The 14,237-nt window shown below is 40.9% G+C and overlaps 1 protein-coding gene across 4 annotated transcripts in view; it reads right to left on the minus strand.

The window, feature by feature from the left end:
• CFAP251 (cilia and flagella associated protein 251) overlaps positions 1-14,237 on the minus strand; it is a 58,631-nt gene that overhangs the window by 39,889 nt on the left and 4,505 nt on the right. For all 4 annotated transcript variants that reach the window (XM_033097842.1, XM_033097843.1, XM_033097841.1 and 1 more), the window contains exons 4-8: positions 10,158-10,298; positions 8,966-9,075; positions 6,063-6,174; positions 5,742-5,822; positions 1,641-1,718 (exon numbers count right to left, since the gene is read on the minus strand). In XM_033097842.1, the coding sequence (XP_032953733.1) occupies positions 1,641-1,718; positions 5,742-5,822; positions 6,063-6,174; positions 8,966-9,075; positions 10,158-10,298 (522 nt within the window). The remainder of the gene's footprint in view (positions 1-1,640; positions 1,719-5,741; positions 5,823-6,062; positions 6,175-8,965; positions 9,076-10,157; positions 10,299-14,237) is intronic.

Raw genomic sequence — 14,237 nt, forward strand, 5'->3', positions numbered from 1 at the left:
CCCTTTGTACTTCCCGTGAGTTTCTTTTGTTTTGGGTTTGTTTTTTTTTAGGGTTTAATGATGGGTCTTGGATTAACACTTGGTTTAACTTAACTTTTTTTTTTGGTTCCTGATTTTTTTTTTTTAATTTATTGGGGTGACAATGGTTAGTAAAATTACAGAGGTTTCAAGTGTGCATTTCTCTAATATATTATCTATATATCACCTTGTATGCTTACTACCCAGAGTCAGTTCTCCTTCCATCACCGTATATTTGACCCCCTTCCCCCTTTTTTTTAACCATCCCCCTTCCCCTTTACTCTCTGGTAACCATTAAACTGTTCTGTGTCTATGAGCTTTTCTTTTTTTCTTTTTTTGTCTTGTTCCTTTGTTGCTTTCAGTTTTATATCCTATATAAGAGTGAACTCATAGAGTTCTCGGCTTTTTCTTTCTGACTTATTTCACTTAGCATAATAATCTCAAGATCCATCTACGTTGTCACAAATGGCAGTATTTCATCTTTTCTCATGGCAGAGTAGTAGTCCATCCATCATGGACTACTACTCTGCCATGAGAAAAGATGAAATGATTATGACTTTAAATGGTAGTTAATGCAAATTTGAATTCTCCATTTATAAGGCTTTAAAGCTATCATAAAAACCTGAAGTAATGACTGTTACTGAAAATCAGCCAATCAATGTGTTTTTTGTTTCTCATTTTTTATTGAGGTAAAATTCACATAATATAAAATTAACCATTAACCATTTTAAAGTGTACAATTCAGTGGCGTTTAGTACGTTAACAATGCTGTGCAGCCATCACTTTATTTAATTCCAGGGCACTTTCATCACCCAAAAGGAAGCCCCTATCCACTGAGCAGTCCTGCCTCATACCCTTCCCCCAGCCCCTGCCAACCGCCATGCTGCTTTGTCTCTATGGATTTACCTACTCTGGATAGTTCATATCAATGGAATCTTCCAATATGTGGCCTTTTGTGTCTGGCTTCTTTCACTCAGCATAATGTCGTCAAGGTTCATCCATGTTGTCAGAACTTCATTCCTTTTAATGGCTAAATAATATCCCATTGTGTGGACAGACCACATTTTGTTTATCCAGTCATTAGCTGACAGACATTTGGTTCGTTTCTACTTCTTGGTTATTGTGAATAATGCTGCTGTTGTGAATATTTGTGTGTAAGTGTTTGCTTGAATGCCCATCTTCAATTCTTTCAGGTGTATACTGTACCTAGGAATCGCTGGGTCATATGGTAATTTTATGCTTAATTTTTGTGTTTTTTTTTTAATTTCATGATTTTGCCCTATATCAGTATACATATTTGCTGATCCGTTTGCTAATTCCTTTCTAAAAGGGAATAAAGTCCATCATCTCAAATAAACCTATATTTTAGACTGTTAAATATATTCAAAAAATTTGTCTCATTACTTAAAAAAATTAAATGAAATATAAGTTATCTGCTTCTGATTTAATATGCTAATTTCCAATGGGACTAAAATAATACTATAATTAAATCAAACATTTTAATATATATTTATTGCTTCCTGAGTAGATACTATATTGTTACATTACCAAAACATCTGTACTCAAAGAATGAACATATACTTATCTGTACATTTAAAAGAAATCAAAATAGTTCTACTTACCCACAAATAATATATTGCCTGTGTTTTACTATTGCTCACCAATTCTTTATTATTTGTTGGATTAAAAGTAAGGTAGTTCTGAAATATAAAGTATGGAAATATATCACACTTTAATCAATTTTCTGTTGCTCTCTGATTAAGCTGAATGTTAAAATTAAATAATATTTTTATTAAAATAAATAACTGAGTAGGAATATAAAATAGAAAACACATAGCATTTTGGGAGCAGTAGAAATATAATTTAAATACTGAATGTTAAAATTAATGGTCTGAGTGTGTTCCCTTTCTTATGTAGTCTCACTTATTATAATTCATCATCTATAAACTGGAACAAGCAAAAGTAAAAACCAGTATTCACTAATAATCTTATTCTATGTCCTTTTGGACAAAAATTGCTATGTACACATTTTTAAATTTGACAGGGCCACAAGGTACCTTGGAAAAAATGCAAAATACTGGAAGGAAATTCTGATTCCGGCCAAGATGGTGAATAGCATGGGTTGCCTGACTCCCTTCCCCCAAAATCAACCCTGCAGAAACTACAGAAGTGAAAGAAACACGAAATGCAGAAACTAAACAATAATAGCAACAACAAGAGAGAAATCCCTGGGGAGACTTGACAGTGTGTCTTGAAATGGCATGTGTACGGGAGGTGGGTGGCTGCAGCCTGAGGTGAAGGGCTGCAAGAGGCAGCACTGAGAGGTAGGGTAGAGAAATGTTTTTTAAGTTCCATTCCTGCCACTCCTATCCCGTCTCCCAATCCTTCCCTGCTGCTTGGTGTCTCACTTCAGGAATACAAACCCTCAGTGCCAATGCTGAGAATGTAGAGCAGGACAGCACAAAGGCCTGGGTGAGGGGAAGAACTGCTGACAGCATGAGCACAGATGACACCTCACAAAGACCGAAAATCAGCCTTGGATCACTTCAATCTCTAGAGTAAGGTGACCGCTTTGCCAAATGCCTGTAAGAAGCGGAAGTCAGTCCTTCCTTGGAGGAAGTTATCATCTTGAGCCTCAAATTATTACTACTATACTTTTCAAAGCACAACATTGGGCATTCAATGGAAAATAAGCAAGCTTAGGAAAGAGACATATCCAAATGGCTGAAAACCAAGGTGGGGGAAAGCAATCAACAGAAAGAGACCCACAGGAGATCCAGGTACGGGATTTATTACACAGACTTGAAAATAAGTGCCATTAATATGTGTAATAAATAGAAGATGGATAATCTCAGCAGATTAAAAAAAAGAATCAAATGGAAATTTTAGATCTGAAAAAAAATGATTTAAAAAACCCAGAATAGTGGTGTAACAGAAAATGAAATACAGCCAAAGAAATGATTAGTTAGTAGAAAAGGAAGATAAATTATAGGAGAAAATATCCAAATCGAAGCATGACGACACTAAAGAATAGAGAATACAAAAAAGAGAATAAAAGACCTATGGGACAAGATGAAAAGGTCTAACTTACATATAATTGTAGTTCCAACAAAAGAAGAAAGGAAGAATGTGGCAGAAGTAATGTTTCAAGAGACAATGGCTGAGGATTTTCCAAAACTGAGGAAAGACATGACATCCCAAGTTCAAAAAACCCCAAAGGATGAGTTAAAAAAAAATCAACAACATACCCATACACACAGATACATCATCAAAAAAACTGCTGAAAACCAAAAGAAAACCTTGAAAGCAGCCAGAGGTGGAAGAAAAGACACGTAAGTTTCAAAAAAGGGAATAAGATTGATAATTGACTTCTCAATAGAAATGACGCAAATCTGAAGACAATGGAATAATATCTTCCAGGTATAGCACTCAAACAATGAAAAATTTCAGAATGAAAGTGAGTGAATTATAGCTCAAAATCACCATGGATGAATCTCAGAAACAAAGCTGAGCAAATAAAGCAACAGTTTGATTCCAACTATATAAAGGCCCAAAACAGGTAAAACTGAGTAAGATAGTATTGCAAAATACATATATCGCTGGAGAAAAAATAGGAACAAATGCCAGGGAATGTGTAACACAAAATTTGGGACAGTGGTTAACTTTAGGGCGCAAGATTGGGAAAGAGACTGGAGAAGGGGAATGAAAGGGGCTTCTATGGTTCAGGTAGCATTCTGTTTAGTGATCCAGTGTCAAGCACACAAGTAGATTTTGTCTTCTTTAAAATGTACAAGTTTTGCATGTGTGCCTTATTTAACAATAACAATATAAAGAGATCTAATAATTCTTGCAAAAAAAATAATAAATGAGAAATGGAGAAGAAGAGAAAGCAGACTGCTCTTCTGAGTAGTTTTACTATGAAGAGAGGCAGAGGACAAAAGCTGGAAGGAGATGTGGCGGTCAGAGGAGTTCTCTAAAGATCGGCGATGCTAAAGCCTGTTGGTTTGCTGATGGGGATAACCACCCCGTAGAGGGAGAAGTTGGGAGCTTCAGGAGAGGACCTGGGGTTAGGTGACAGGGGAGGGATGCCGGGCGCTGGCCCTGCGTTGCAATTAGAGGGGAAAAGAGAAGACCAGGTGAGCCTGAAAGTAGGTTGTAGGCTTGGGAGTGAGAATAGGCCAGTGTTTGTATCTGATGGCTTCCATTTACTCAATGAAACATGCCAGAGGTCATCAGCTAAGAGTGAGAGGAAGGGCCGTGGGAGGTGTGAAGAGAAGGTGTGAAACCACTGCCTCAGGAAATTTAAAAAAAGACAGCCTACTAGAATGCCAGGCTGTACTGAGCGCTCTCTTCAAATGTATGAGTTAATTCCAAGTGAAATGAATCAGCTCAGTTGCGGGGTTCTCTGCAACCCCCTTCAGCCTGCTGGGGGTAGGTACAGAGAAGGATGATGGCACAGTTCACCCAGGGTCCGGGGGGGAGGGCTTTTGCCTCGCTGGCCAACACCACTTTCCGTGATGATGGAGATGTCCTGGTCTGTGTTGTCAAAAACAGTAGCCGTGAGCCATGTGGTTAATGAGTACTCGGAATGTGACCAGTGAAACTGAGGAAGTGAATTTGGAGTAGTAGTTCATTTCAATCAACTTAAATTCAAATAGCCACATGTATTCAGCAAAGTTGCAGGACACAAAAGTTGTATACAAACATCAGTTGCATGTCTATACACTACCAATGAACAATCGGAGAAGGAAATTAAGAAAACAATTCCACTTAGAATTAAAAAAGAAAAAAGATACTTAGGAATAAATGTGAGGTGAAAGATTTGTACACTGAAAACTATGAAACACTGCTGAAGGAAATTAAAGACGACGTAAATAAATGGAAAGACTTCCTGACCTGTGGACTGGAAGACAGTACTGCTAAGCTGACAACACTACCCAGAGAGATCTGTAGATCCAATGCAATCTCGATCAAAATCGTCTCTATCAAAAAGATGTTCTTTACAGCAATAGAAAAATCCAATCTAAATAGTGGGCCACGTAGGGCTGGTGGCTACTGCCTCAGAGCAGCTGTGAGGAGGGCATTTTTTTCAGGGAGCAAGAGGAATGCTGGAGAGAAGGAGAGCAGATGGGCATAAAGCTGCGTGATGATATGTAGCTGAGGAATCACCCAGACCTTCTCAGTTTGGGTTCCAGTTTCCAAGAGCCACATACGTACTCCCCACAGTTTCTGGCACATAGTAGGTACTCAATAAATCTATGATGAGTGAAGGATGCGAGGGTGAATGAGACAATGTAGAACAGCAGCCTAAACTTTCTGGATGTCCTTGCAAACACCTCACACGAACTCAGAATAGTAACTTCCCTATGGTAAGTGCAGTTAAGAACATGCTACTAGAATAAGGAAGCCTGCCAGCGGGTGTCTCTAGACAAACTATTTAGCCATAGAGTTCCACAGCTATGGCTAAACAATAATATGTCCTTCCCACAAGGTTTGCATGGATTCATGTGAGATACTGTATGTAAAGAATTTAGCAGAATCTGGCACACGGTTTAAGTGCTCAAAAAATTAGTTATGATCCACAAAAATAGAACAACATCATGGATATGAAAGTGTTTTTAAAAAAGCTCTACTGCACCAAACTTCCCCGAAACAAAACTCCCCTGAAACAAAAAGTAGCTTTGGCCTGGCTTTCGATTTTTACAGGCTTAAACGGAACTCACCTGAAAACCATACTCTTTGGGAAGGTCCAGAGTACATGCCGGTGTTTCCACGGCTAAGGTCCACCTCCAGATGCAAACTTTCTGTGGGTGAGAGCGGACAGGAAAATGAGAGGTTACTTGTGATAACCCTGTAACTTCTGCTGACTAAGCACAGCACCGTGAGCTAAGCCACAAGCAGGGAGCGCCTGACAACATGCCCTGGAATCCAGCCATCTACTGAGAGCATCACCACAGATGCCACATGGCCTGAGCAGAGCTGCTCCCGGGGACACTCGTGGCAGGTTGGCCAGCCCACTGAGGCCACCCCAAAGAGCCCTGTACCTGCATTTCAGCATCAGAGATGGTTGCCAGATACTTGGCGTCCCGGGAGATGGCTATGGTCCTGATACCGTTACCTTCCGGGCAGCTGTCAAATATTGTGTGTACAGGAATGCTGCGAAACAAAACCGGGGTGGGGACAAGCATTTGCCGAGAGGGACCCACTTCAAAAACATCACAACTGTGGATAAACAAAACGTGGTCTATTCACACAATGGAATGTTAGCCATAAAAAGGATGGAAGTATGGACGGGTGCTGCAATGTGGATAAGCCTTGCAAACTCCGTGCTGTGTGAAAAAAGCAGGTCGTGAAAGGCCATGTGTTGTATGATTCCACTAATATCAAATATCCAGAACAGGTGAATCCGTAGAGACAGAAAGCAGAGTGCTGTTTTCCAGGGGCCGGGGGAGGGGAGGGGAGTGACTGCTGAGGGGTATTTGGTTTCCTTTGTGGGTGATGACAATGTTTTGGAACTGGAGAGACATAGTGGTTACACAACCTTGTGGCTGTGCTAAATGCCACTGAATTGTTCACTTTAAAATGGTTAATTTTGTTCTGTGAATTTTACATCAATAACTAAAAGAAACGAACTCAGGGCAGCATGCAAGCGTGCCATTTTCTCTCTTCATGAGCTCTAGTCTCTCCTTCATTACTGAGTGCCGATTCTGCGTCAGACATGCAGGATGAAAATATGACAAAAGATGCCGAGGTCAGCATCCTAGCTCTCAGGAAAACGGGCGTTCTCCTACATAAGTGGGGCTGTAAAGAAGCACAAGCTCTCTAGACAGCAATTTAGCTGCCGTATCTATCAACATTTTAAATGCACATATCCTATGACCTAACAATTCCACTTCTACAACTGCTCCTAGAGAATAGCAAAAATACCCCGAGATAAATGTCATTCGTGTTCATTGCAGCTCTGCTTTAATAGCAAAAATCTGGAAACAACACAGATATCCATCAATGTGGGAATTGTTTAAAAATATTATGATGTAACCACATAATGAACAACTGTACCACCTTCAAAAAGAATAAGGTATGTTGGGGAAAGTGACCAAAATTTTGTGAAAAAAGCAAATTGCAAAACAGTATACATAGCGCACGTATGTGTGTGTGTGTGTGTGTGTGTGTGCACGTGTGTGTGCAGGTATAGAAGATAGTCTGGAGGAACGGACTCCAAACTAAACAATGGTGACTCTGGAGAAGGGGTTTGAGTGAGGGACTTTCATTTTCTTAACTTATAAATGTCTGTACTGTGTCACTAGCAAGACTTTAGAAGTGTAAGATGCAGACAGAGTCTTGACGCATGCAGAATTTAATTAAATGATATTTAAACCTATAAGAGAGCCAAAGCAATGCAAGAAACAACAGAAGCAATGATGGAAGTAAGCTGTAACGTTGGGGGGGGTCCCTGAGTTCCATTAGAAATGAAGAGTGGATGGCAGGAAGACTTAATGGGGTTATTAGCACCCCATTTTTTTTCATTATGGAGCCCTTGTTACAGCGAATATGAACAGGCCGCAATATACCACATCAGTGTCCCACTTGGCTAGAACCGGGTCTGTGTCCTAGCTGAGGGCCTGTCTGGGTCTCTGTCACTTGAGAAACTTCATAACTGAGTGGCCGCCCCAAATATTCACTGGGGAAGACAGTCCTAAACTTGTTAGAAATGACATAATGATGTCCTTATCCCTGGGGATATTTAGAATTAAATATAGAGAAGATGAAATCAGTCAGCCCTACACTAGTAACATATTTGTGATCTGAGAAATTGTTCATTTTTTATAGGAATGGGTGATGTTTATGAGAATTTAACATATCAGAGCCTCTAACAGATTAGATTTGTGATTCTAATTTAAAGTATGTACATGGTTGATTTAGACTTGTGATTTTAAATTCAAATCGTATTAGGTTTATAAACAATATTAGAATGCTTAAGAGAACTTAAGATTTGCCATACTTCTGTCTAATTTATTAGATTTACAAGAATTACTTAAGTACCGGTGAAGGATTTATTTTTTAATCAGACTACTAAAGAACTTAAAGAGGAAACCAAATATGTTCAATTTCTAAATGCCATTTAAAATGTTTAAGAGGCGTTAATAACCAAATTTGTGATTGGAGCCAAACATTGATCAAAGCCCCGTTAAAGGAGATTGCAAAAATATGCTGGATTTATAAATAGAATAAGTTTTATTAGTTGAGCAAAACGCTCAAGGAAGACTATGGTTTTTATTTGTCACTTTAATAAAGTGAATATTAATCCTAAAATCAAATAATCCTTTCTGGGTCCCCAAGTCATCATTTGCGGTATCACAAAACTCATGTTGACATATTGTTTGAATCGTTAACCAGATAGGCTTTACTTTGCCACTAAAAAAAAAAAGAAAGAAAAAAGAAAAACACATCGTTACCCTCAAGTTGTTCCCAGTCTAGTTGGGAAGACAGCTTTATAAATCAGAAAAAAGCAAAGGATAAACACTGTTTATAAGGGGAATGGCTAGGCCTCGGAAGGGGAGCTCCAGAGAAGAGGCACAGCTGAGGGACCCACCCTCCCTGCCTTCCAACTGTCTGTTGCCAGAGATGATAACTTCTGCTGGTATGTCAGCTGGACATTCCATTACTTGCAGCTGAAAGCGTTCCAGCTATGGATGACAGCTAGGCGTGCAGAGAGAATTGTGCTTTCTGGGGAAAATATTCAAACAGCTATGATGCAAGGTGCATGGTCCCTGAAACACAGGCTGAGGTGGCAATGGGCAGCCCCTGAAAAGTGGTCAGCAGGGGAGCAACTAATCAGATTTTTGCGTTTGAAAAAAAAATCATGCTCAAAATGTTTGGCTGGTCACAGCGGCAGATATTCTACAAAAAATAGGGGGGGGGGGGAAAGTGACTGCACCGAGCCTACCCTGTGAAGGAGTCCCATATAATTATCAGGCAGTTGGGCCCTTTGTCGGCCGTGGCAATCCACCGTCTGTCTTCGCTGATGCAGAAACAGGAGATCACATTAGGATGGCCCTACAGCAATGGAGAGAAAATGCTTTGAAACATCAAGGATGTGGTCCCCATCCTGGCACCAGCAGGAGACGCTGGGACCTCAAACAGAGAACTGAGCCCCTTTGCAGGCTCGTCTGGCTGAAAATTCCACTCCCATCAGCCTTGCCTGGGGTTTCTCCACAGCAAATGGTTTTCAAACTTTCTCTCTCTCAAAACACCTGAAGGATAAGCTACCCTTCCCACAAGAACAGAGGCTTCTTAGCGGTCTAGGTCTGTACACGACTCTGAACCGAAGGGGAGAATAAATGTCTGGGTTCCCCTCCCCTCTCAGTCCCCTTGAACCTCCCTGCCAGCCTCATCTCCCTAAAACAGTGTTCACATCAGGTCACTGAACAGCTCTGGAGAGAAAGCCTCTTCACTGATCTCCCTGCTGTCACTCGGATCCTTTTCCTACAGAACGGAGGAATCTTCTGGAAACACACACAAGATGGTAGCACTCCCTGCCAGGAAGTAGGCGGCCCTGTTTCCTCCTTCTTGGTCTCCCCTCACTCACTCTGCACCAGCCCCACTGGGCCTCACACACAAGGCTGAAAACTGGAGCTCTCTGTCTGGAACGCTCATCCCCCAAACTGTCTCTGGTTTGCTCACTCTCATCCTCCAGGTCCCAGCATACACAGCACTCTTTTATGCCCTGCCCACCGATCTCACCTAAGAAACGTAAAAAGTACAGATGTTTCAAATTCTGGTCACTATTAGGTTGGTGCAAAAGCAACTGCGGTTTATGCAATTATTTTTAACCTTTTAAACTGCAATTACTTTTGCACCAACCTATATAAAAGTAAAATCAACTGCTGGGGGTGGGTGGGGGAAGGGAGGGATGAAGAGGTGGGGCACAGGGGATTTTTAGGCAGCGACACTATTCCGTATGATACTACTCTGCTGGATTAGAATCAGGGAGACAAGGAACAATAAAACATGTTTCTGAAGACAGGATTTGCTATAGCTCAGAAGAGAGGTAGGAAAACATGACAGTCAGCCCTGGGACGAAAAAACCAAATGCTGTATTCGAGCTATGCAAAGACGACCTCGAAAAGCCCGCGTACCTGCAGATGGTGCTGACTATTCTTGAAAACGTCGTAGATGACTGCAGTATGGGCACTGGCATACAGAAGAACTCTCTGGTTGGTGTCTCGAATATAGTAAACAGGAAGAGAACTGTTCCATCCGAATGACCAAGTCATGGTCTAGAAGGCAAAGGGAAGACGAGCAGGACATTACAGTGTGCCCAGCCAGAGCTGTGACATGGGGCACTCCTGGCATGAGTTCTCGGAGCGCGGGTTTGGGTCTCCAGTCCAATGAAGAGAAATCACTTTCAGAAAGTCCTCAGCAGCATGGATGACCTTTGAAAGCAGGTTGCTACGCGAAAGGAGCCAGACACAAAGGACCACATGTTGTATGATCCCGTCTGTATGAAATGTCCAGAAAAGACAAACCCATAGAGACAGGAAGTAGACGGGTGGGTGCCAGGGGCTGGGGGATACAGAGATGGGAGTGACTGCCAATGAGTATTAGGTTTCTTTTAGGGGTGATGCAAATGTTCTGGAATTAGATGGTAGCAACAGTTGCAAAACCTTGTGACTGTGCTAAAAACCAATGAACAGTACATGTTAAAAGGGTAAATTTTAGGAGGATGTGGAGAAATTGGAACCCTTGTGCATTCTTGGTGGAAATGTGAAATGGTACAGCTGCTATGGAAAACAGTATGAAAGTTCCTCAAAAAACTGAAAATAGAATTACCGTATGATCCAGCAATGACACCTCCGAGCATACACCCAAAAGAATTGTAAGCAAGGTCTCAAAACAGATATCTGCACACCCATGTTCACAGCAGTGTATTTCACAGTGGCCAACAGGTAGAAGCAACCCAAGTGTCCAACAGCAGATGAGTGGATAGACAAAAGGTGAATATTAGTTAGCCTTCAAAAGGAAGGACATTCTGATACATGCTACAACATGCATGAACCCTGAGAGTGTTATGTAAGTGAAATAAACCAGTCACAAAAGGACCAATACTGTATGACTCCACTCACATGAGGTACCTAGGTAGTCAAATTCAGAGAGACAGAAAGCAGGCGGCTGCCAGGGGCTGGAGTGGAATGGGGAGCTGTTTAATGGTTATAGAGTTTCAGTTTTGCAAGATGAGTTCTGAGGACCTGTTGCACAACAATATGAATGGATTTAACACTACTGAACTACACTTAAAAATAGTTAAAATGGTTAAATTTTATGTTGTGTATTTTACCACAATTTTTAAAAAATTGAAGAGGGGGAAGTTTCTGGTATATGAATTACATCTCCATTAAACAATAAAACAAAATCTTCAATAAATAGAAACAACCTACTATTCTTCCACTTCCCAGACCTACACCCAGCTCAGTACCAGACACGTATGAACACTTGATGTTGTGAAATTCCACTTACTCCGTGAAAGTACGTAGAATGGACAAGTTATTATAAAGCCACTAAGTAACTTCATAAGAAAGACAATTCTTTAGCCTGGGTGTTTGGTCCTTACATACCATTTTCCCTAGAAGGATAAAATGTAATGAGACAAAATTCCCTTAGCGGGATTAAAGATTCCATATGACTAGGGCTAAATCCAAAATAAAAGTTTTATGAAGTGAAAAATTATAGGTACTATAAATCTGACTACTGCTTTTCATCAATAGTAGTTCATTTATGTACATTTTGGGGTTCAAAGTCTTTTACAAAAATTACAGATAAACACAACAGTGGTACCTTCATATAATGGAATATTATTCAGCAATAAAAAGAAACGAGTTAGCGAGCCATGAAAAGACATGGAGAAACCTTACACGCATATTGCTAAGCGAAAGAAGCCAGCCTGACATGGCTACATACTGTATGATTCCAACTACATAACATTCTGGAAAAGGCACAACTATGGAGACAGTAAAAAGATCAGTGGGTACCAGGGGCTAGGAAGAGTGGGGTGAGGGAGGGATGAAGAGGAGGAACACAAGGGGTTTTTAGGCAGTGACATTATTCTGTATGATAATACCCTGCTGGATACATGTCATTATACATTTGTCAGAGACCAGTGAATGTACAATACAAAGAGGGGCCCCTAAGGCAGACAGACTATGGATTTCAGTCAATAATAACGTGTGCCTATCGGCTCAACTATGACAAGTGAATCCACTAATGCAAGATATTAAAAGAAGGGAAAAGTAGGGGTAGAGGACGCACAGGGAATATATGGTAACTCTCAGTACTTCCGTTCAATGCTTCTATAAGCCTAAAACTGCTCAAAACAGTAAAGTCTATTTTAAAAATCAACAGAGGCCAATTAATCAAATGTGGCGGTGTTTAAAGTGATGGCTAAATGATGTTACTAAAAACCAGGGAGTTAAATTGAAGTATAGAAACGAAATCCTGGTGAGTTTCCTCTGAAGAATACTCATAAGGTTAAAGGGATATACTATGTATTTCTCCCAAGACAGAGATAGAGGGCAATGTGGCCAGTTTCTCCTACATCCTTCGTTTCCCATTCTCTCCTGTTTCCATCTGCTCAGATAAATATAAACACGATTTGTATTTGCATGTAGGTCTTTTACTGTGTGGGTGTGAGTGGTAGAATTATGGAATCGGAATTGTCTCAAGCTGCAACTTCTAGGAACAGAACTATTTAATATACGGCTGGTTCCTGAAAGTCAATTTCTCCAAATGAGATTGTTCTTTTGGAAACTTGCTAATCCTAAAAGCATTTTATCCATCCTGGAAATTTATTTCGCTATTTAACAAGTTAGTTATAAAAAGAAACCATTCCTAACCAGACTCCCATCTCCAGGTAAAACAACTCTTCCAAGGTCAACACTGGGCTGACTTCCCTCAGTCGTAACAGAACTTCCTTCACTCAAGTAGCACCACATGAACTGAAATCGTACAGTGTCAGTCACTCATCTTGCACCCGTTTTAACATTCATGGCGAGTGACCATGGAGCAAGCCACCTCTTACATCAATCTTTTTCTAAAACATGGTAAAAACAGAACTTTATCATCAAAACCAGATTTCACTATATTTGATAGTCATACGATTTCTTCTCATAAATGTACGAGGTGTGACAATTAAGTTCGTTCGCGAACTCATCCTAGAAAAAGTGCTACATCTCTCATTGCTGAATATCACTACGGTCACCTTCGAAGTACTCCCCTTGGGAAGCTATGCACTGATGCCAGCGCCTGGTCCACCCTTTAAAGCAATTTTGGAATTCTCTTTCTGGAACGGCCATCAGAGCTGTCGTCGTATTACCCTTGATGTCCTGAAAATCATCCAAATGTCTTCTTTTCAATATTTCCTTTATCTCCGGGTAAAGAAAAAAGTCATTGGGGGCCAGATCAGGTGAGTAGGGAGGGAGTTCTAACAGTTATTTGTTTACTGGCTAAAACCTCCTTCACAGTGTCGTGTGAGCTGGTGCATTGTCGTGATGCGAGAGCCATGAATTGATGGCGAAGTCGTCTTTTTCACGCAGCCTTTTCAGCACTTCCAAATAGTAAACTTGGTTAACTATTTGTCCAGCTGGTACAAATTCATAATGAATAATCCCTCTGGTATCAAAAAACGTCAGCAACATCGGAGCAACAAGTTCGCAAACTTAATTGTCAGACCTCGTGTGCTATCTTATTTCTTGACTGAAGATGGTATCAATGCTTCTGCTTATCTACCATGAGCACTGTGAGTTATTACAGATGTTTGGGATAAGGCAGGGGACACCAAAGGAAAAGTAGGATGCTGCAGACACAAACAGAGATGGAGGACCACACTCACTGAAGCATCTTTGGTGAGAACAAGAAACGTTTTTATTTTGTTTTTTTAAAAGATTTTATTGGGGAAGGGGAACAGGACTTTACTGGGGGACAGTGTGCACTTCCAGGCCTTTTTTCCAAGTCAAGTTGCTGTCCTTTCAGTCTTAGTTGTGGAGGGTGCCGTTCAGCTGAGAGGACGCACTCCAACCAACTGAGCCATCCGGGAGCTCAGCGGCAGCTCAGCTCAAAGTGCCATTTTCAATCTTAGTTGCAGGGGGCAGAGCCCACCATCCCTTGCGGACTCAAGGAGTTGAACCAGCAACCTTGTGGTTGAGAGCTTACGGGCCCATGTGGGA

This window comes from Rhinolophus ferrumequinum, chromosome 25, assembly GCF_004115265.2.
Source record: "Rhinolophus ferrumequinum isolate MPI-CBG mRhiFer1 chromosome 25, mRhiFer1_v1.p, whole genome shotgun sequence".
Lineage (NCBI taxonomy): Eukaryota > Metazoa > Chordata > Mammalia > Chiroptera > Rhinolophidae > Rhinolophus > Rhinolophus ferrumequinum.